Source organism: Leptopilina heterotoma, unplaced genomic scaffold (genome assembly GCF_015476425.1).
Source record: "Leptopilina heterotoma isolate Lh14 unplaced genomic scaffold, ASM1547642v1 Lhet_14, whole genome shotgun sequence".
NCBI lineage: Eukaryota > Metazoa > Arthropoda > Insecta > Hymenoptera > Figitidae > Leptopilina > Leptopilina heterotoma.
The window spans coordinates 4,629,948-4,653,736 of NW_025110859.1; the positions used below are offsets into that span (position 1 = coordinate 4,629,948).

General features: G+C 22.4%; 1 protein-coding gene across 15 annotated transcripts in view; it reads left to right on the forward strand.

Annotated features, from left to right (window-relative positions):
* The window catches only part of LOC122498042 (growth factor receptor-bound protein 14-like), an 857,844-nt gene that overhangs the window by 419,684 nt on the left and 414,371 nt on the right, over positions 1-23,789 (forward strand). For all 15 annotated transcript variants that reach the window (XM_043605543.1, XM_043605544.1, XM_043605541.1 and 12 more), the window contains one exon: positions 8,604-8,633. In XM_043605543.1, the coding sequence (XP_043461478.1) occupies positions 8,604-8,633 (30 nt within the window). The remainder of the gene's footprint in view (positions 1-8,603; positions 8,634-23,789) is intronic.

A 23,789-nucleotide genomic window follows, 5' to 3' on the forward strand; every position in this document is an offset into this window, starting at 1 on the left:
CATAAAAAAATGTATCATTTGTGAAAGTAATTGAATTCTTAAGAAGAATTGTATTGAAAATAATTGAGTTACATTAGGGAAATTTTATTAAAATTGCAATTTTATTAATTTTATTAACTAAATCTTGTAAAGAATCTTGTCAACATTTCTTTAAATAATAGAATTTTTAATTGAAGTTTATTTAAATTTTTCGGAATAATTGAATTTCTCAGAACTATTTTCTTTTAATTTTCTGAATACATTTGAATTCTTTCGAGAGAAGGAAGAAAGAAATTGGTGCGAAGAAATTTATGAAAAATTTCTAACTAATTGAATTCCTGTGAAATTTTTAATAATATTTTGTTCAAATAATTGAATTCTTTTGGAAATTTTTATTAAAATAGTAGATATTATAAATAATTGAAATGAGGAAAATTTTTGCAAATAATTGAAATTTTGACAAGAATTTTATTAAAAATTTTTTGAAAATAATTGAATTTCGGAGAAGAATTTTATTATTTATAAAGATAATTGAAATTTTAACAAGAATTTTTAAAAAATTTTTGAAGATAATTGAATTTTTGCGAAGAAGTATATCACTTTTGAAAATAATTGAATTTCTGTAATTCAATTATGTTCAAAATTTACAAAAAAATCTCGACAAAATCTCAATTATTATCTTTATAAATAAACAAATTCTTCTTTAAAATTCAATTATTTTCAAAAACTATTTTAATAAAATTTTTGTCAAAATTTCAATTATTTTCAAAATTTTTCCTTATTTTAATGATTTTCAATATCTACTATTTTAATAAAATTATCCAAAAGAATTCAATTATTTTAAAACAAATTTTAATAAAATTCTACGCAGACATTTAATAATTTTCATAAATAATAAAAATTTCACAGGAATTCAAATATTTACAAATTTTTTATAAGTTTCTTCGAAATAATTCAATTATTTTCATGAATAATGAAACTCATCGTAGAATTTCAATTATTTTAAATAAAATTTTAAACGAATTCCTTGAAAAATGTAACTATTCTAAAATTTTTTATTAAAATTCGTTAAAAGAATTCAATTATTTAAAAATTTGTCAATAAAATTCTTTATAAAAATTAAATTTTAAGAAACATTCAATTATTCAATAAATAATTTACTTTTGTACTTAAATAATTGAATTCTCGTAGAATTTTCTAATAAAAATTGTCAAAATTGATTTGAAAATGAATTTTAGTTTAAATTTTAGTTAATAATATAATATGAAAATAATTTTTATGAAGTTTCTTAATAATAATTAAATATTTAAAAAATAAATTGTTTTCGAATAATATTTGTCAATTAAAGATATTCGTTAATAAATTTAACATAACATTTTTTTCAATAAAATTTTTTCCTTTATTTTCTAAAAATTAAAAGAATTTCAGTTTCATTTTATTTTTTTAAATTAAATTTTCTAATTGACAAATATAATTTTTAAACATTTTTCCCCTTATTTTTAAAAAAACTTTGAATTTTATTAAAACAATTGGAATTAAGAAATAGAATTGATGCAAATTATTTCCTTATGAAAATTGAGAATTTTCTACAAAAATATTAAGAAACGGGAATATGTAATGTTTTTTTCCCCAAAATAAAAGAATGAGTTTGTGAACAATATTGTTATTGAGAAATAAAAATTATCCATAAAATGGGTATATTTCCTATTTCTTAATAAAATTTTTTTAACAAATAACAATTTTCCATTATTTTTTATAAATAAAAAGGAGAATAATTTGCATGATAGTTTAGATCAGTGGAACGAAATTCGTTGTAGAAAAAAGCAGAATGAATGAAAGAATACGGAGATTAATATAGTTATTGTTTTAATTGTTATTTGTTTTTTATTGTTATTGTTTTGTTTTTTTTTGTTTTTTTTGTTTTTTTTTGTTATTGTTATTTGTTTTTTTATTGTTATTTGTTTTTATTTGTTTTTTAAATTTTAATCTTTTTTTCTAGTACGTTAAATGTGTGTTTAAAAAAAAAGACTCGATAATTTCGCACTTTTGATTTTTTTTTCTTTGTACTTGAATAGTTAAACATTTGCATATTCGTTTAATACAGTATATATATATATATACATAACGAAATAAGCGAATGAAATTCAGCACGAAAGAAATCGTGAGACTCGGGGGTTTTATCCTGAAAATCTGGAAAACGAGATACATGTACACATGGAAACGTTGGATCCCATTCCCATGGGATCAAGCAGCGGTTACCGTGTCCGTGGTTCTGGAAAATCACCTATCCTGTAGGGTCCTCTAAAAAGGACCCTTTACGCTATATAGCTTGCTCCATAATAAACAGAAAACGATTTGCAAAGACTTCCAGGATTTTCCGTTTACACTCGCCCTCCTGTTTATACTCTCTCTCTCTCTCTCTCTCTCTTTTATTTTTTTTCTCTCTCTCTCTCTCTCTCCCTCTTGCTCTTCTTTTTCCTCCTCCACCTTTTATCTTTCTTTCAAGTGTTTTGCTTCAGAAAAAGAGAGAAAAAACGGGAAAATAAAAAAAAAAGAAGAAGTCCGGACAACTTCTAAGCCGATGATTATGATTCTAAAGTGTATAAAGAAAACTTCCGAAGGAGGAAGTTTAGCAGGATGATTACACAAAGCCTGGTATTAATTAGAAAAGAAAAGCAACTCCAAGAGTTTCTGGAACGTGTATACTTGTTTTTTTCTTTATTTTTTACAAAAAAAAAAGATGACGCTAATGGGTACAGGTATTTCTTTCCTCTTTTTAAATTAATACATAAAGAGAATCTTATTCTAGACCCGCGGAAATATAAATGACGATACATTAATTTTATTCCTTAATTATGGATTTTTTTTAATTTTCATAATCAACGGAGGAAATAATTATTTCTGCGAAATTATAACAATATTTCTAGTGTTCAACATTTTTTTTTAGAAAAGAAAAAAAATATTCTTTTCACTTTCTGTAAAATGATAAAAAATAAAAATAAGTAAAACTTTAATAAAAGTTAAAATGAAAAAAAAAAAAACCCCTAACTTTTTAAAAAAGAGAAGAAATTTCTATTCTGTACTTAAAAGAGTTGAATTTCTCTTTAAAAAGAGGAGAGAAAAAAATTCCAAAGGAAAAATTTCCGATTAAAAGAAAATAATGTCCGAGTTTCTCGTGATCAGGAAACGTTGACGATGAAAATGTCAGTGAACCTGAACGAAACTTATGAATGGACAACCAGTTTCTGAATATAGGCATATAACTGAAGTGCATGTTTCTTGAAGCGCGTTTTGCAAAAACTTCTCTAACCTATATGTATCAACGTATCATTTAAATTAAAAAAAATTTCAAAAAGAAGTAAAAAAAAATGCAAATATAAATTAATAAAAAAATGAATGGAAAATTAGAAAATAAAAAAATAAAAAAATAAAAATAAAAAAAGTAAATAAAAAAATTAAACATATACTGTGTGTAATCTATATACATATGTAGACAAGTACATGTATGCTCGCTCTGACGCAATACACTCACACCATAAATGAAGAAGAGGTTTGCTGAATCGTTTTTGCGTCGGCTTCGACAAAGAATCCCTTTGTATACGTCCACGAGGTTGCCACGATCAATACGCGATGCACTGCTACGATCAAAGGCAGGATAGCAATTTTTCATCAACTATTATGTAAAAAATTTCCACCATCCTGTTTTGTTGCTCCTGAACCCATTATCGGAAATTCCTTTTACTTTTAGTCCTCAAAATCCCACTGCGACTATATAGTACATTTTTATTACAATCTTCTTTAATTTCACACTGGTCAATTTCTCTTTTTAAGACATTATTTTCCAAAGATTCAAAATTCCAAATAATTTTTTCTTTTGTCAAAAACTTTTTATTGAGAATACTGTCAAGAAATATATAATTGCCTAAAAGCATCGCTTTTCCCAGAAACAATCATTCACTTTAGGAATTATACTTTTGCTTATGGGTGATTTTTCATTTTTCTGAAGGTATGATACTTTTAAGCTTCAATTTCTCAACTTATTTTTTTTTTTTTTTGTTGAAATTATATGGTTTATTCTATTGAAACTAATTTATTTCATACTGAAGAGTAAGATTTTTGAGTTACTCAAAATTAATTGTTAAAAACTTTGTTGCTCCATTAGATTATGTAGTTTTATTTGATTCGCGAGTTTTTCTATTAAAAGTACACGCAAATATCGTTCAAGTAATCCAAAATAAAATAAAAGAAAAACAATTTTTATGAATAATCATTGAATTCTTACGAAGATTTTTACAAAAAATTTTTTAAATAAATGAATTCTATTTGAAAATTTTATGAAAACACACGGAAAGAAAAAGTCCGTCAACCATTAATGGATTAGTATATTACTTTGAGACGGGACTCTTTTTCCGTTGATGGTTACTTAACTTTACTTAACGATTGAAAACGAGTCATGGATTGATTAGAATGCCAGTATGTGACCAATTGTTTTAGATTTAATGCTGAATTGATATCAATGGCTGTTTGAATGTTTACGAATCATTAGTGAAAGTTTGTGAAACGTTAGTTGACTCGTATTCTAAATCGGCGCTCTTCACTAGCGCATTGTTGCGCAGTGTACCGATGCGCATTTCTTCCGGTTTCTCTATAGTCCATGTGTTTTTGCTGTCTGCTATACATATCCCTATATACTATTATGTGTAATGTGAATATTTAACTTAACTAATAATTTGCAGTTGAATTGCGTCTAGAAATTGACCTCGATGAAAATATATTTTCTTTTATATTTCTCGCTAATTAAAAAGTAGTTATTAGTGCAAAATCATTTCTCACAAGTTGTGAAAAATTTTGTTATTTGGTATATAAGAACAGTTCGCTTCTAAACTTAAAGTGTTATAAGTGTGCGTTTCTACGTGTAGTTATTATAAGTGCGAAAATGTGTTGGTCTAAAGCGTCTAAGAGTGTAAATAAAATATCGGAACTGTGCAACGAAAAAAATGTGTTCATTCTGTACCAAATAGTGTCTAAAATTAGGGATAATTCTGAAAGAAGTTGAATTTTTTGAATGCTTTTGATAGTCATAGAAAATTTAATAGACAGTTTTCTAAATTTTAGTGAACGAGTTTTATATATTGATGACAGTTTTCTATATTTTAGCAAGCAACTCGTCACTGATTGTGACTCAAAGTATGTTATCCATTCAATGATTTTGTGTCCCGTCTCAAAGTAATATACTAGTCTATTAATGATTGACGGACTTTTTCTTTCCGTGCAGTGGATATTGAAAATCATTGAATTTGCGAAAAGTTTTTAAAAATAATTCAATTTTACAAAAAATTCTATTAAAATTTTTGAGAATAATTGAATGTCAGTGTGGCATTTTATTAAATTTTTTTTTAAATAATTGAATTCCTAAAAAGCATTTTATTATTTATGAAAATAATGAAATTCAATTCTTGCTAACGATTTTATTAGAATTTTTAAAAATAATTGAATTCTTCTGATGGATATTGTTATTTATGAAAATAATTGAATTTTACAAAGAATTTTATTAAAGTGCTTTAAAATAATTGAATTTTCGGAAATAATTTTGTTAATTATCGACATAATTGAATTCTTGGAAAGAATTTTATCTAAAAGAATAATTGAATTATTTAAAAAAAATGTTACAAAGAACATTAAAAAAACATGTTTTTAAATAATTGATTTTTTCGAGGAATTGAAATTACATTTTTAAGAACAATAATTACATTTTCACAAATAATTGAATTCCTGAGAAGAATTTTATTATTTTTGAATTTAATTGAATTATAGCGAGTAATTTTACTAAAATGTTTGAAAAGAATTGAATTTTTGTGGCAAATTTTGTAATTTTTTAAAATAATTGATTTCTGTAAAAGAATTTTATAAACATTGTTTTAAATAATTAATTTTTTCGAAATATTGTAAATATTATGTAAATTTTATTTTAAATAATTGAATTCTTGTCGAAAACTTTATTTGTGAAAATAATTGAATTTTTCGATTAATTAATTTCAAATCGTATTAAAAATAATTGATATTCTTCGATGAGTTTTCTTATTTATAAATATAATTGATTTCTTGATTAGAATTTTGTCAAAATTTTTTTTTAAAAATTGAATTTCCATTTATTAAATTTTTTTTTTGAATAATATTGAAGTTTTTTTTGCAAAATTTTATAAAAAAAAATAGATATTGAAAATTGAGTTTCGAATATTTTTTGAAATTAATTGAATCGTTTTAAAACGTTTAATTATAACTGATTTTATACAAATTCTAATTTAAATAATTGAATTCCTGAGAAATTTTTATTATTCATAAAAAAAATTGAATTCTTACGAAGATTTTTACAAAAAAAATTTTTAGATAATTGAATTCTCTTTGGGAATTTTATGAAAATAGTAGATATTGAAAATCATTGAATTGCGAAAAGTTTTTAAAAATAATTTAATTTTACAAAGAATTCAATTAAAATTTTTGACAATAATTGAATTCTTGCGAGAACGACTTAATTAGAATTTTTGAATATAATTGAATTTCCAAGAAGGAATTTATTAATTTTAAACATAATTGAATTGTTGTGATGAATATTGTTATTCAACAAAATAATTAAATTTTACAAAGAATTTTATTACAGTGCTTCAAAATAATTGAATTTTCGGGAATAATTTTGTTATTTGTCGACATAATTGAATCCTTTGGAAGAATTATTTATGTAAATAATTGGATTTTTGAATAAAAGAATTATTTTCAAAAAAATTGAATTAAAATTGTATTTAAAATAATTGATTTCTTTCGTTAATTTTATTAAAATATTTGAAAATAATTGAATTCCTGTGAAAAATTCTAATATTTTTGTAAATAATTGAATTCTTCCAGAGAATTTAAAAAAAATCATTTGTTAAAATAATTGATTCTTTCGAGGAATTGAAACTAATTTTTTAAGAATAATTACATTTTTCGAGTAATTCGATTAAAAATTGTAATAAAAATAATTGAAATCCTGCGATGAATTTTATTATTTATGAAAATAATTAAATTCGTGCTAAGAATTTTATTAAAATTTTCAAAAATAATTGAATTCCTGAGAATAATTTTATTATTTATGAAAATAATTGAATTATTGCGAAAAATTTTATTAAAATGTTTAAATCGAATTGAATTTCTGTGAAAAATTTTATTATTTTTGGAAATAATTGAATTCTTTACAAGAATTTTATAAAAATTGTTTTAAATAATTCAGTTTTGTAGAAATATAATTTATATTATGAAAATTTTATTTTAAATAATTTAATTCTTGTGGAAAATTTTATTTGTGAAATTTTTCGATGAGTTTTATTATTTATGAGAGTAATTGAATTCTTGCTTAGAATTATAACAAACATTTTTTTTTAAATTCAATTTTCATGAAAAATGTTATTATTAATGAAAGTATTTGAAGAATTGCATAAAAATTTTCTTAAATAATTGATTTTTTCGAAATTTTTTTGAAAATGCTATTCTAAATTAATTCAATTCCTGTGGAAATTTTATTATTTATGAAAATAATTAAATTATGAATGAGTTTTGTTTTTTAAATAATTGAATTCTTTTGCGAAATCTCATAGAAATACTAGATATTGAAAATAGAATTTTGAATATTTTTTGAAAATAATTGAATCGTTTTAAAGAATTTGATTATAATTTGTCAGAACAGTTTTTTGATTTCTAGTATTAGCGAATGTAAAGTAAATTCTCGAAAAAACCAGAAATAGTAGCTTTTAGTAGTTGAAATCTTAATAAAGTACCCAAATAGTAGCATAACTTAAAAAAAGTAGTAAATAATAAAAAAGTAGTAAAAACAATGATATTTAGAAAGAATGCTATTAACGATGAAGAATGGTATTTTCAAAAAATTGTGAACAACACTAATAGTTGTAAAGACAAATATAGCGACAAATACAGTAAAAGTTACAATACATGCTATTTACAGAAATAGTTGTAGAAAATCGTATAGCTACGGACCTAGAAGGCAAATGACTCTCTTTTTTTCTCTCTTTAGAAAATTTTTTTTTCAAGTTTGTTTCGTTAGTTTGAATTGTCATCTGCAAATTTCGTAATTCTCTTGATTCGCATATCCTGCAATTTTTGTTGGTGATCGTGCTTGCGACAGCTGACAGAATTGTCCAATAATCTCGACGTGACAAGGTTGCGGCTGTCATAAAAAAAAAATCGTTACTCCGTGGGGGAGATATTTTCAGAGAGAAAACACATACTACAGTCGCAAATATACGTATATACATTTTCAGAAAAATATAGCGAGTTTTTCTTCGAGTCTGACGCGGACGAATTCTTTATTAAACACCTTCGTAAATTTTAAGTGCCAGAGCTCTCCTTTTGAATGTTGAAATTCCAAAGAGTGAAAAGGTACAATTTTTTTTCTCCTTTTTTTTTTTTTGAAAAACGACACACATGCAAACCACCCCTTAGCAACCTCCTTCTCCTCCCAGTTAAAAAAAAGCGACCGTTTTATGTTTTAAAGTTACCCTTCGGTAAATTGAAAACTCTCGCTCTCTTTACCTTTCTGTTTGTACTAACATAGTGAATTTATTATTCTGTTTCAGACTTCCGGTGTGGTTCCTAAATGGTCGCTGGTGAGTACTAATTGTATTCTCTTTCTAAGTGCACTTTCTTTCCTGCGAGACAAAAGATATCAAATTCTCTCTCTTTCTCTCTCTCTCCCTTTTCCGCTCCAAGGTCCCCTTTTGATACAATAGAAAATGAAATTATCGATTTTTTATATTCTTTAATATATTTTAAAAATGGCAAAGCAGATTTACTTTTAACAAGGTTAAAGTTAAGATTCTCTTAGACGTTCGTTGTTATTACAACATGAAGGAAGAATATTGTCATGCTCTTTTTTTTCATGTTTAAAAGGAAAGTTTTTGCGGAAAAAAATAACGTTAAAATAATGATTAAAAAAACAAAAATAATTGTTAATATATTTCGTAATATTTGTCTACTATTTAATTATAAAATATCGTTTGCAAGTCATAAAATAATTGTAAAAAAAAAATTCATATTTATTCAGGAATATATCGAAATTTCATGTAAGAGCGTCACAGCTCATCAATATTTTAATTTTTCCAGCTAATCTCTCGTTCCTGTGATTACATTCATTTTTGTTTCATATAATCGACTTGGAGTGAAAATTAATCACGATCAACTGACCATATACACCTGTATCGCGTGTGTAATTTACATCGGGAAAGTACGCTATTTTTATTCGTTTAGCGAAACACTGACTGTCAATTTTTTTTTACTTCTTTTTGATTATACATTCTATACAAGCACGAGTATTTTTCATTTTTTTTCTTTCATCACAGGCGGTCAATAATTTATCATTATTTTTTAATATAAACAATAATGTAACAAAAATTTAATTATCCTTGGTAACAATTACAAACAATGGTAACCATGTATACAATATTTCAGACTTCGCACTCGATAATCAATTAATTAAATAAATTAATTTTAAAAAAGTATAGCAAAAAGTAGCTTTCAAACTTAAAAAAGTAGTAAAAAAGTAGCTATCGAAAAATTAAACTTGACGACCAAAAAAACTTATTTTAGACACTTCACAAAACTGAAAAAAATTCAATTCAATATTTTTTATTTTCCTGCCTTTTTCCTAATTTTCATCAAAAATATTTACTTTTTTCTTATCCTGATAATAAATTGAATTCCTGCAACGAATTTTATTATCCATCAAAGAATTTAAATATTTATAAAAATAATTTAATTCTAGCGAAGAATTTTATAGACATTTTTAAACAATTGATTTTATTTGACTAATTTTATGCAAATTCTAATTTAAATAATTGAATTCCTGAGAAATTTTTATTATTTATGAAAAAAATTTAATTCTTACGAAGATTTTTAGAAAAAATTTTTTAAATAATTAAATTCTGTTTAGAAATTTTATGAAAATAGTAGATATTGAAAATCATTGAATTGCGAAAAGTTTTTAAAAATAATTCAATTTTACAAAGAATTCAATTAATATTTTTGACAATAATTGAATTCTTGCAAGAACGACATTATTAGAATTTTTGAAAATAATTGAATTTCCAAGAAGAAATTTTTTAATTTTAAACAAAATTAAATTCTTGTGATAAATATTGTTATTTACCAAAATAATTAAATTTTACAAAAAATGTTAATACAATGCCTCAAAATAATTGAATTTTCGAGAATAATTTTCTTATTTATCTTTAATAATTGAATTCTTTCAAAGAATTATTTATGTAAATAATTGAGTTCTTGAAAAAAAGAATTATTTTCAAAAAAAATTTAATTAAAATTGTATTTAAAATAATTGATTTCTTTTGTAAATTATATTACAATATTTTTACAATAATTTAATTCCTGTGAAAAATTCTAATATTTTTGTAAATAATTGAATTCTTCCAGAGAATTTAAAAGAAAACATTTGTTAAAATAATTGATCCTTTCGAGGAATTGAAATTAATTTTTTAAGATTAATTACATTTTTCGTGTAATTCGAATAAAATTGTAATAAAAATAATTGAAATCCTGCGATGAATTTTATTATTTATGAAAATAATTGAATTCGTGCTAAGAATTTTATTAAAAGTTTCAAAAATAATTGAATTCCTTAGAATAATTTTATTATTTATGAAAATAATTGAATTATTGCGAAAAATTTTACTAAAATCAAATAAGCAATATTAATAATAGAATAGAATTCAATTATTTTCAAAAAAATTAAAATTCTTCTTATAAAATTCAACTATGGTTTAAAATTTGAAAAAAATTCTTGTAAAAATCCCAATTATCTTTATAAAGAACAAAATTCTTCTCCAAAGTTCAATTATTTTCATAAATGTCAAAAAATTCTCGTCCTAATTTCAATTATTTTCAAAAATAAAATACATTTTTCTAATTTCAATGATTTTCAATATCTACTATTTTAATAAAATTTCCTAAAAAGAATTCAAATATTTAAAAATTTTTTAAATAAAATTGTATGCAAACATTTAATTATTTTCATAAATAAGAAAAATTTCACAAGAATTCAATTATTTTTAATAAAAATAAAATTCTTCTTATAAAATTCAACTATGTTCAAGATTTAAAAAAAATTATTGTAAAAATCCCAATTATCTTTAAAAATTACAAAATTCTTCTCCAAAATGTAATTATAAATTTAATTTTTTTAAATTATTTAATTTAAAAAAGGTTTGAATTTAAAATTTTTGAATATGTCCTAATTCGTGTGGAAAATCCTGTTCCAAAAATAAGATTAAAAATAAGAATTGTGCAAATATTTTTCTTCTTTTTCTAAAACAAAATATTAATTTTGTTAAAAAAAATTGTGATTCATAAAGAAAAATAATGCAAAATAAATAAATTTTCTATTTCTTAATCACAGTTGTTTAACAAATTTCTAATTTTCTTTAGAAGTAAAGAACAAAAATCTGCATAATTTCAATTTGACAAAACATAAAATTTAACAAAATTTTAGTCTTTTAAGGAAAAGAAGTGAAAAAAATTCTGATGTAGCCCGTTTACATGACAAATAAATAATTATTTATAATGATTATAGATAAAGAATAAAAATTTAATTATTATTTAAACAATTTTAAAACAAATTATTGTTGTTATTTACCAACTTTTTACTTAGTGCACCTAGAAAGTTGCATTTTTTCCTAATTTTACAATTTACTAAACTCTTTATGATTACAGATAAAAAATAAAAATTGAATTATTATTTAAACAATTTTTAAACAAATTAGTAATTTGTTTATAAATTGGAATCTATAATCATATGAGGTTTAGTAAATTGCAGAATTAGTCAAGAAAACTGCAACTTTCTAGGTGCACTCAGTTAAAAGTTGGTAAATAACAACACTAATTTGTTTAAAAATTGTTTAAATAATAATTCAATTTTTATTCTTTATCTGTAATTATATAGAATTTAGTAAATTGCAATATTAGGAAAAAACTGCAACTTTCTAGGTGCACTCAGTAAAAAGTTGGTAAATAACAACAATAATTGGGGGCTCGGATCGAAGAACCGACGCTTCGCAATGTTCTGTGCGTTTACAAGCGTCGATTCTTCGATCCGAGCCCTCAATTTGTTTAAAAATTGTTTAAATAATAATTCAATTTTTATCTGCAATATACATAAAAACATTATTGAAATAAAATATTTGTATTAACAAATAATTATATGGAAAAACTTTGATGAATTTAAATCGTTTTTGGAAAATAAAAATAAAAAAGCGTTTGGTCATCCCCCGTGTGACTGCATCGGAGCGCGCGTTATAAAAAATCGTTGGTAGCGCGAAGGTTAATTACAATCACTAGAAATTACTAATACTAATTACATCGTTAGTTAAATTGTTAGTGACAATCATTGGTGCCTAAAAATAAAATCGATAGTTGCAGCAAAATTTATAAAAAGTGAATGGTAGTTACAGTTTCACTACAATGGTAATCACAATCAAGAAATAAAAGAAAAAGAAAAATATTGAATCCCGGGTTAACAACAATTTAAAGGAGAAGATAAATTATCTCTATATTTTACAGAAGCTTTATTCATTTTGCGATTAAAAAAAAGTGTCAGTTGACGACAGGTTTGTCGTAGAAGGAGAGCGCGCGATGTGCATCTCTCATGCGCAATGGCCTTTAACCTTCTTGTAAAGGAGCACCGTTATACTTGAAAGTTTCATGTTGGTTGTTCCGTTTTCTCTCTGGCTTCCTTCGCGGAAAACGTGAGCGATGATCTGTCCCGTTCTCTAACTGAGCTATCATTGACGTCATGTATAATTCTTCAAATATCATTTCGCTCGATCATCAATTTCTTCCTGTGGGGAGGGGGCGGGGGGAAGTAGCCTTTCCCTCCCCAACCAGAATTATTTAATGAAGAAATTAAGTCTAATACTCTAAAAATTAAAGATGATAAAAATATCGAAAGGGAAAGTAAATAAAAAATTGAAATCCGTTTATATTAATTTTTAAGCTCTCTAAATTTTATTATAAATAATTATTTAATGACGCACATCTTGAGATTCAATATGGAGGTGCTACGCTCCATCTGCGAACGTCAAGGTCACCGCTAGATGGCAGTTCAGTTGACAAAACTAGATTCCTCGCCATCTGGCGATGACCTTGGCATTCTCAAGTGGAGCAGTAAGAATTTTATCCTTCAACAACTTTTTTATAATTATTAACTAAATCAATGTTATTTTGAGAATAATTTAAATTTTGTTTTAAGCACACATTACACTTTCTTATCGAGTACAATACATACTCATCATTTATAAATAAATAATGTAAGATTATTTTCAATAGGAACATCTTATAACACTTGATACTAATTTTTATTTCTAAATTCTAAATTTAGTTTAGCGATTTTTAAACAAAAAAAAAATTGAAACTTTAATTATTACCCATTCGAGTGGAATTAATTTTTTTAATTTAAGAAATATTAGGGGTTCGACACCCCACGAGAGCTTGGACCTATAGGCCGCTCGTCGCATGATGGGGAAAGGCTACTTCCCCTCACGGGAGCGAATTGATGACTGCTCATCATTTCACTATCATAATCCAACGAGAATTACCTATATTGTGTCTATAGATATTCATGTACTATAACTAACCACGAGTCTATTGTTCAAGATCAATATTTTCACATTGATAATGTCTTGTCACAATTTCTCTCAATTTTCCCAAATACAATTAACTTTCTCTCGTAATTTTTCATGATAGATATAAAGTTTTATATAAAAATTGATAATTGATTTCAAATGCTTATTATATCGATCATTTTCTATATTAGAATTTAATAATCTATATTTACGTGTATAAACGAATTTAAAAATTCATAAAAAATCTTTTGATGTTCGGAAATTTTCAACTAAATGTAAATCAATATTTTTATTTATTTTGTTAATAAAGTTGCAATTAATATAATTTCCAATAAGAATAATTATTTTCAAAAAAATATTCGAAATTCTATTTTCAATATTTAGTATTTTTATGAGATTTCGCAAAAGAATTCAATATTATTTAAAAAATAAAACTCATTCAAAATTTAATTATTTTCATAAATAATAAAATTTCCACAGGAATTAAATTAATTTAGAAAAGCATTTTTAAAAAAAATTTTGAAAAAATCAATTATTTAACAAAATTTTTATGCAATTCTTCAAATACTTTTATTAATAATAACATTTTTCATGGAAATTGAATTTTAAAAAAAAAATGTTTGATAAAATTCTAAGCAAGAATTCAATTATTTTCATAAATAATGAAACTCATCGAAGAATTGCACAAATAAAGTTTTCGACAAGAATTCAATTATTTAAAATAAAATTTTCATAATATTTATTATATTTCGAAAAACTGAATTATTTAAAACAATGTTTATAAAATTCTTATGAAGAATTCAATTATTTCCAAAAATAACAAAATTTTTCACCGAAATTCAATTCTTTTTAAACATTTTAATAAAATTTCTTGCTATAATTCAATTAAATTCAAAAATAATAAAATTCTTCTCAGGAATTCAATTATTTTTGAAAATTTTAATAAAATTCTTAGCACGAATTCAATTATTTTCATAAATAATAAAATTCATCGCAGGATTTCAATTATTTTTATTACAATAAAATTTTAATCGAATTACTCGAAAAAAGTAATTATTCTTAAAAAATTAATTTCAATTCCTCGAAAGAACCAATTATTCAAATGTTTTTTTTTTCTTTGGAAGAATTCAATTATTTACAAAAATATTAGAATTTCTCACAGGAATTCAATTATTTAAAAATATTTTAATAAAATTTACGAAAGAAATCAATTATTTTAAATACAATTTTAATTAAATTTTTTTTTGAAAATCATTCTTTTTTTTAAGAATCTAATTATTTACATAAATAATTCTTCGAAAGAATTCAATTATGTCGATAAATAAGAAAATTATTCCCGAAAATTCAATTATTTTAAGGCATTGTAAAATAAAATTCTTTGTAAAATTTATATATTTTGTTAAATAACAATATTTATCACAAGAATTCAATTATGTTTAAAATTAATAAATTTCTTCTTGGAAATTCAATTATTTTCAAAAATTCGAATAAAATCGTTCGCAAGAATTTAATTATTGTCAAAAATTCTAATTGAATTCTTTGTAAAATTGAATTATTTTAAAAAACTTTTCGCAATTTAATGATTTTTAATATCTACTATTTTCATAAAATTCCCAAACAGAATTTAATTATTTAAAAAAATTTTTGGTAAAAATCTTCGTAAGAATTGAATTTTTTTCATGAATAATAAAAATTTCTCAGGAATTGAATTATTTAAATTAGAATTTGCATAAAATTAGTTATAATCAAACTCTTTAAAATGATTCAATTATTTTCAAAAAATATTCGAAACTCAATTATTTTCAATATTTAGTATTTTTTATAAAATTTAGCAAAAGAATTTCAATTATTTAAAAAAAAGTTAATAAATGGAAATTCAATTTTTTAAAAAAATTTTTGATAAAATTCTCAGCAAGAATTCAATTATTTAAAATAAAATTTTCATAATATTTACAATATTTCGAAAAAATAATTTATTAAAACAATCTTTATAAAATTCTTATAAAGAATTTAATTATTTTAAAAAATAACAAAATTTGTCACAAAAATTCCATTCTTTTTAAACATTTTAATATAATTTTTCGCAATAATTCAATTATTTTCATAAATAATGAAAATCTCAGGAATTCAATTATTTATGAAAATTTTAATAAAATTTTTTGCAACTATATTTAATTATTTTCACAAATAATAAAATTCATCGCAGGATTTCAATTATTTTTAATTTAATTTTACAGGAATTGCTCAAAAAATGTAATTGTTCTTAAAAATTTAATTTCAATTCCTTCGAAAAAATCAATTATTTAAAAACATGTTTTTTTAAGGCTGAATTTTTTTCATAAATAATAAAACTTTCTCAGAAATTCAATTATTTAAATTAGAATTTGCATAAAATTAGTCAAAAGAAATCAATTGTTTAAAAATTTCTAAAAAAATTCTTCGCAAGAATTAAATTATTTTTATAAATATTTTAATTCTTTGATGAATAATAAAATTCGTTGCAGGAATTCAATTTATTAGTATAGTAGGATAAGAAAGAAGTAAATATTTTTGATGAAAATTAGTAAAAAGTCAGGAAAATAAAAAATATTTAATTGAATTTTTGTTAGTTTTGTGAAGTGTCTAAAATGAGTTTTTTTGGTCGTCGAGTTTAATTTTTCGATAGCTACTTTTTTACTACTTTTTTAAGTTTGAAAGCTACTTTTTTAAAATTAATTCTCGAGTGCAAAGTATTAAAAATACTCTATTCTAAATGTAAGAATAAAAAAAGTTACATTTTTAAATTTCGTTTGCTTTCTGACTGTTAGTAAATTATTTTATTGATCAGAAGTTTTAATTTCTTTTAGTTTTCATTTTATTAGTTTATTATTACTTCTGATGGAAAAATAAAACTTTTAATATTTTTTTTTGAAGTAAAGTTATTGTAAAGGAGTGGAAATTTGAAATTTTGATGTATGAAGCATTGCAGTCACTGTGAACGTAAACTAGTAAATGGAGGATTGAAAAATTATTATAATACAGTTATTAGAAATAGATTGATCTTTAATTAAACAGTGATCTAATCAATCTTCACCCTCATTTGAATTCCTAGATTGGTCTCAGTCTATTTGGCAACCCACGGTTTTCCATTGATTTATATTAGCCGCCGGGTATTAAGCGGATGTTAATATTTGATTGTCGGTTGCCGGGGCCAAATGCGCAAGCGCGTGCATCTTCGATCGCCTTCTCTTTCTCTAAAACTCACCGTCTCCTCGTCTCTCCGAGACAAAATACCTATTGCAATTTTCAGGATAAAATATTGTCTCCCTTTGAGAATTCTCAAAACTATATATTCTACCCATGAACTCTATATCGTCTCCAATATTATTCTCTTTTGACTATTCTGTTATTTTTCATTTCAAAGGAATTTATTTTTCATCATGAAATATCACATTTTAATGAGATATTTTAGAAATTTTATCTTTATTATATATTAATTAATGAAATCAGTCTGGAAATTTTAAATTTATTACTTTCAAAGTTTCAACATTCGTTAATATTTTTACCAAGCGATTGGCTTTTGCTATTATTTATAAAAATTAAAACTATAAATTAAACACTTTGAAACTTTATAATTTATAAATTACTTTACATGGGGCAATATTATTTCTCTAAAGTTTCGATCGTTCAAATGAATAGAAAATTTTTTTGAATTTCATTTAATGAAATATTTTCAGTTATAAGTTATAAGGCAATTGGTTTATTTTTTTTTTATTTAGAATAATGTATAAGAATATTTCAATTAAAAAAATAACTTGAATTTACTTTTTTGGTAATTTTAATTATGTTTCTATTTTCTAAAAATATTTGAATTATAAAAACAAAGTGTAAAATATTTTAGGAACGTGTCAAGAATATTATTTCTCGTATAACAATTTTTTTTTTGCTTTTCTCATTTCCCAAAAGACTTTTACGAATTTGGACCCCTTTTGAGATTTTTTTACGATTTGAAGCACATAAAGGTCTCTTTCAAGCGTTCTTAGGTCGTCGTCGTCTTCTTCTTCGTTTTTTTTTCGTGTGTAGCTATATAAATTTTTGAAAAGGCCAGATACTTTGAAGTACAAAGCTACTGGGATTCACTGCGCCTTCGTAGAACGGACCAAGTCATTTGCAATTTCGTAACACGATGCAAGACGTTGCAGGCGTCCTCGACGAAAGGAACGATCCGTGGCTGGGTCAAAAAAAAAAAAAAGTGGAAAGAAAAAAAGATCTCCATCGTCAGCTGATTGGAGTATTGCCAGTTTAGTGAATGAACGGACAAACCTTTGGCTTGTAAGTTGCCAGGTCTCTCTCTCTCTCTCTCTCTCTGTTCATGAATAAACCAAAGCCGAACAAAAAAACAACATGGAACTTAAAAAAAAAATAAAAAAAAGTCCCAGGTATACAGAATTTAGAATATCGATCCCTTAGGACCTTGATCACCTCAATGATTTTTTTGATAACTCCCAATCCGACATTTCCGCATCCGTATCAAATTTGCTAAACTTTGAAAATTGATACTAAATTTATTTTTATTCTTCGAATTTTTTGTTTAAAAAAAAAATAAATAAATAATAATTAACTATAATAATTTGAATGTTCTTTCATTCCTTCATTCATTCATTCATTCACTTTTTCTGTCCCTCACACTCTGAAGTTGTCTTTTGTTTATAGTTTATACTTTTGTTTTTTGTTAACTTTAGATAGATTGTATTATAGTATTATGTTACAATTATTTTTATTTTATAATTAATTCAAAATTATAACGAAAAATAGAAATCATCAGAATTTTTTTCACTTCTTTTCATTAAGAGACTTAAATTTTGTTAAATATCATGTTTTGTCAAATTAAAATTAAGCAGATTTTTGTTCTTTACTTCTAAAGAAAATTAGAAAATTGTTAAACAACAACAATAGAAAATTTATTTATTTTGCATTATTTTTGTTTATGAATCACAATTTTTTTTAACAAAATTAATATTTTGTTTTAGAAAAAGAAAGAAAAATATTTGCACAATTCTTATTTTTAATCTTATTTTTGGAACAGGATTTTCCACACGAATTAAGACATTCAAAAAATTAAAATTCAAACCTTTTTTAAACCAAACAATTTATAAAAGTATTGTTATAAAAAATGAAGATATCGATTGCTCCGAGTCGAAGACTCGGATTGAACGATTTCTTCATGTTTTCTAATAATTAAAGATGACCGAGACATAAAATCATTATTTTATATTATAAGAAAATTGTTACTTTAACTTCATCAAAATTATTTTCATCATTTTAATTTATTTTTTATGAAATTAATAATTGAATTCTTTAAAAAAATTTTATTATTTATGAAAATAATTGAATTCGTGTGAAATTTTTATTATTCATGAAAATAACTAAATGTTTGCATACAATTTTATTCAAATTTTTTTTTAATAATTGAATTCTTTTGGAAAATTTTATTAAAATAGTAGATATTGAAAATCAATGAAATTAGAAAATTTTTTGAAAATAATTGAAATTAGGACAAGAATTTTTTTGACATTTATGAAAATAATTGAACTTTGGAGAAGAATTTTGTTATTTATCAAGATGATTGTGATAATTTTTTTCAAATTTTAATCATAGTTGAATTTTATAAGAAGAATTTTAATTTTTTTGAAAATAAAAGTTTTACAGAAATTCAATTATTTTCAAAAAAAATTAAAATATAATAAAACAATTTCATAAATAATAAAAGCTTCACAGAAATTCAATTATTTTCATAAATAATAAAAATTTCACAAGAATTCAATTATTATTTATGAAAATAATTAAATGTTTGCATTCATATTTATTAAAATTTTGTTTACATAATTAAATTTTTTTTGGGAAATTTTATTAAAATAGTAGATATTGAAAATAATTGAAATTAGGAAAAGAATTTTTTTGACATTTATGAAAATAATTGAATTTTGGAGAAGAATTTTGTTATTTATAAAGATAATTTGTGATAATTTTTTTCAAATTTCAAACATAGTTGAATTTTATAAGAAAAATTTTAATTTTTTTGAAAATAATTGAATTCTTGTGAAATTTTTATTATTTATGAAAATAATTAAATGTTTGCATACAATTTTATTAAAATTTTTTTAAATAATTAAATTCTTTTTGGGAAATTTTATTAAAATTGTAAATATTGAAAATAATTGAAATTAGGAAAAGAATTTTTTTGACATTTATGAAAATAATTGAATTTTGGAGAAGAATTTTGTTATTTATAAAGATGATTGGGATTTTTTTCAAATTTTGAAAATAGTTTTTTTTTGTAATTTCCCCAAAATTGAATTTTTTTAGTGTTTTCAACAAAAATTGTCCATACCTGAAGTTGGTCTTTTTTTATTATTATTAATTTGCGTTAAAATGTGACATTTTTTCTATTTTAAAAGATAACATTTTTGTAACTTTTTATAAATTTTTCGAACAATTTTTAATTGAAATTTTGTACAGATAATTGTATTCTTTTTAGTAATTCAATAAACATTGTATTGAAAATGATTGAATACTTTATAAAGAATTTTATGAAAGATTAAAAAAAAATTGAATTCTTTCGAGAAATTTTATTAAAATTATATTAAAAGTTTTTTATGAAAATAATTAAATTTCTGTGAAATTTTTATTATTTATGAAAATAACTAAATGTTTGCATACAATTTTATTTTAAAAATGTTTAAAATAATTGAATTCTTTTTGGGAAATTTTATTAAAATTGTAAATATTGAAAATCATTGAAATTAAAAAAATTTTTGAAATAAAGTGAAATTAGGACAAGAATTTTTTTGATATTTATGAAAATAATTGAACTTTTGGAGAAGAATTTTGTTATTTGTAAAGATAATTGTTATTTTTACGAGAATTTTTCTTAAATTTTAAACATAGTTGAATTTTATAAGAAAAGTTTTAATTTTTTTTGAAAATAATTGAATTCTTGTGAAATTTTTATTATTTATGAAAATAATTAAATGTTTACATATAATTTTATTAAAATTTTTTTAAATTATTTGGATTCTTTTTAAGAAATTTTATTAAAATAGTAGACACTGAAAATAATTGAAATTAGAAGAATTTTTGAAAATAATTGAAATTAGGACAAAGAATTTTTTTGACATTTTTGATAATAAATGAACTTTGGCGAAGAATTTTGTTGTTTATAAAGATAATTGGAATTTTTACGAGAACTTTTTTTAAATTTTGAACATAGTTGAATTTTATTTGTTTTGAAAATAATTGAATCTCTGCAATTATTTATAATTTCTCGAAAATTGAATTTTTTTTTAGTATTTTCAACAAAAATTTGAATTAGAAAAATTTTAAATTCTATTATTTTGAAAATTTATAATTTTATTTCAAAACGTAAGTAAGAAGTTGCTATAAAATAATTTTCAATTCTTATTAAAAAAAAAATCGGAAAATGAAAAAAAAAATTTCGACTCTAAAAATCATATAAAGTTTTCTTAAAAAAATTTATTTTAAAATAATTTTTTACCCATGGGTAAAAATACAGAAAGTGAAAAAGAAATTGTATTAAATGAATACATTTAAATAAAAAAAAGTTTGAAATTGTGAAAAATTTAAAGGATAAGGTTGAACATTAGATTTGAAGTTGGTTCGAAATCCCCAAGGGAATTGAATTTTCTACTTGAAGAAAAAAAAGTGGAAAGAAAAAAAAATGGTTAGAGGGGTGGGGGAGGGGGAAAGAGAGTGAGAGGAGAATAAAATGAATTCCCTGAAAGCGGATATGTTGGAATTGGTCAAGAAGGATTCGCCTCCTCAGCCTATATGGTTCGATGTTCCATAATTCAATTTCCACTGATCTTTTTCTTTTCTTCTTCCTCTTCTTCTTCTTTTTTTTCCTTTTTTTTATTTATTTTTCCTTCTTTTTGCTTGAAACCTGACGCCTGCCTGCCCGCACAGGATCGCGACGGTGAAAATTTATGATCGACGGACGGTAGCGACTTGGAATTTTTGAAAGACAAGAATTACGATCTCGTTGAAAATGCAACGGAAGCGGCCCGCGTGACCATTTGGAGAATGACCTTCTGTCTTTTTTATATAATTTTTATATGCCGTCGACACTTTTTTAAAATGTCGCGTCGCTTATAATCAAATTTATAGTGTCGTAAAAATTGTTTTTAGATAAAAGAAAATTAACGAATATTAAAGTAGTATAATTACATTTTCTTTTTTTTTCTACAAAGAGAGAGAGAGAGAGAGAGAGAGAGAGAGAGAGAGAATATTTATTTTTATTTCAACGAAATATGAAATTTTACTGAAAAGATGAAAAATTGTGATGGAAAAATTCTTAAAAATATAAAGAGATATTTTCACTCTTGAGTTAAATGGAAAATGTCCCTTGTTATACGAAACCACAACACATGAATTTTCCATTTTGTTAAAAGCATATTTTTCGTTATAAATTTTCGGGACTTTGTTTTCTATTTATAAAATAAATGATTTGTTTTTTTCAGTTATTTGTTAATATTTTTTTCATTTTCAAAGAAATTTTCTATTTTTGGAAATTTATCGACAATCGAATAATAATTTCTTTGCATATTAGCGAAAATCATTATTTATTAATAATCCTATAATTCATTCTTTCATTCTGTCCACACCTGAAGTTAGTTTTTGTGTATTCTTTTGTTTTTTTTCTTTAAAAAAAATTTGTTTTGACAAATCGAAAATATGCAGGTATTTTTTCATGATTCATAATAAAATAATATTATAAATTAGAAAATTTAAAAAAAAATGGTGATTAACAAATGAAAAATTTGACCATTTTGTTTATTATATGCTTTTTTTATAACAAATTTCGTTTGACTGATCTAAATTATGCAAATTTGATTCATTTTCATTAATAAAAAAATGTGGAAATTGTTAATTGTTAAAAAATTATGATTAAGAAATAGTAAATAAATACCCATTTTATGCATAATTTTTATTTCTCAATAACAATATTGTTCACAAACTCATTCTTTTATTTCGGAAAAAGACATCATTACATATTCCCGTTTCTTAATATTTTTGTAGAAAATTTTCCATTTTCATAAGGTAATAATTTACATTATTTCAAATTTTTTAATTACAATTGTTTTAATAAAATTCAAAGTTTTTTTTTTAAATAAACGAAACAAATATTTATAAATTCTATTTGTCAATTACAAATTATCATTGAAAATGAAAATTTTTGAATTTTTAGAAAATAAAGGAAAAAATTTTACTCAAAAAAAATGTTCCGTTACATTTTTACGAATTTCTTTAATTGTAAAATTATTCAAAAACATTAATAATTTCTTTTTCTTTCCAAATTTAAAACTTTTTGAAATTAATTTTGGGAAATTTCAATTATTTCTCAACTATTAAATTAAATTTTTTCAAAAAAATCGATTTTTTATGAAAATTAGTTATTAAATTTAATTATTTTTCAATTATTAGGTAAAATTTAATTTAATTTAATTTAATTCTGAAATTAAAATTCTTTGAAAACTCAATGTTTTAGAAAATTATTTAAAAAATTCAATTTCTTTTCAACTTATTAAATCAAAATTCTTTGAAAAATCGATTTTTTTAAGAAAATTATTCGTTAAAAATTCAATTATTTTTCAACTATGAAATTAAAATTCTTTCAAAACACAATTTTTTTGGAAGATCCTTAAAAGATTCAATTATTTTTCAATTTATTAAATTAAAATTCTTTAAAAAATCGATTTCATGTAAAGTGGTTTGTAAAATTCAATTTTTTTCAATTATTAAATTAAAATGCTTGCAAAAGTCGATTTTATTGAACATTTTTTTTTAAAATTCAATTACTTTTCAATTATTAAATGAAAATTCATTAAAAAATCAATTTTTCTGAAAAAATTTTTGGAAAATTTTAATTTTTTCTTAACTATTCAATTAAAATACTTTGGGAATTCAATTTTTTGTTAAATTGTATGTAAAATTTAATTATTTTTCAATTATGAAATTAAAATTGTTTCAAAACTCAATTTTTTGGACAATTATTTTAAAAAATTCCATTTCTTTTCAATTTATAAAATTAAAATTCTATAAAAAATCGATTTCGTGTAAAATTGTTTGTAAAATTCA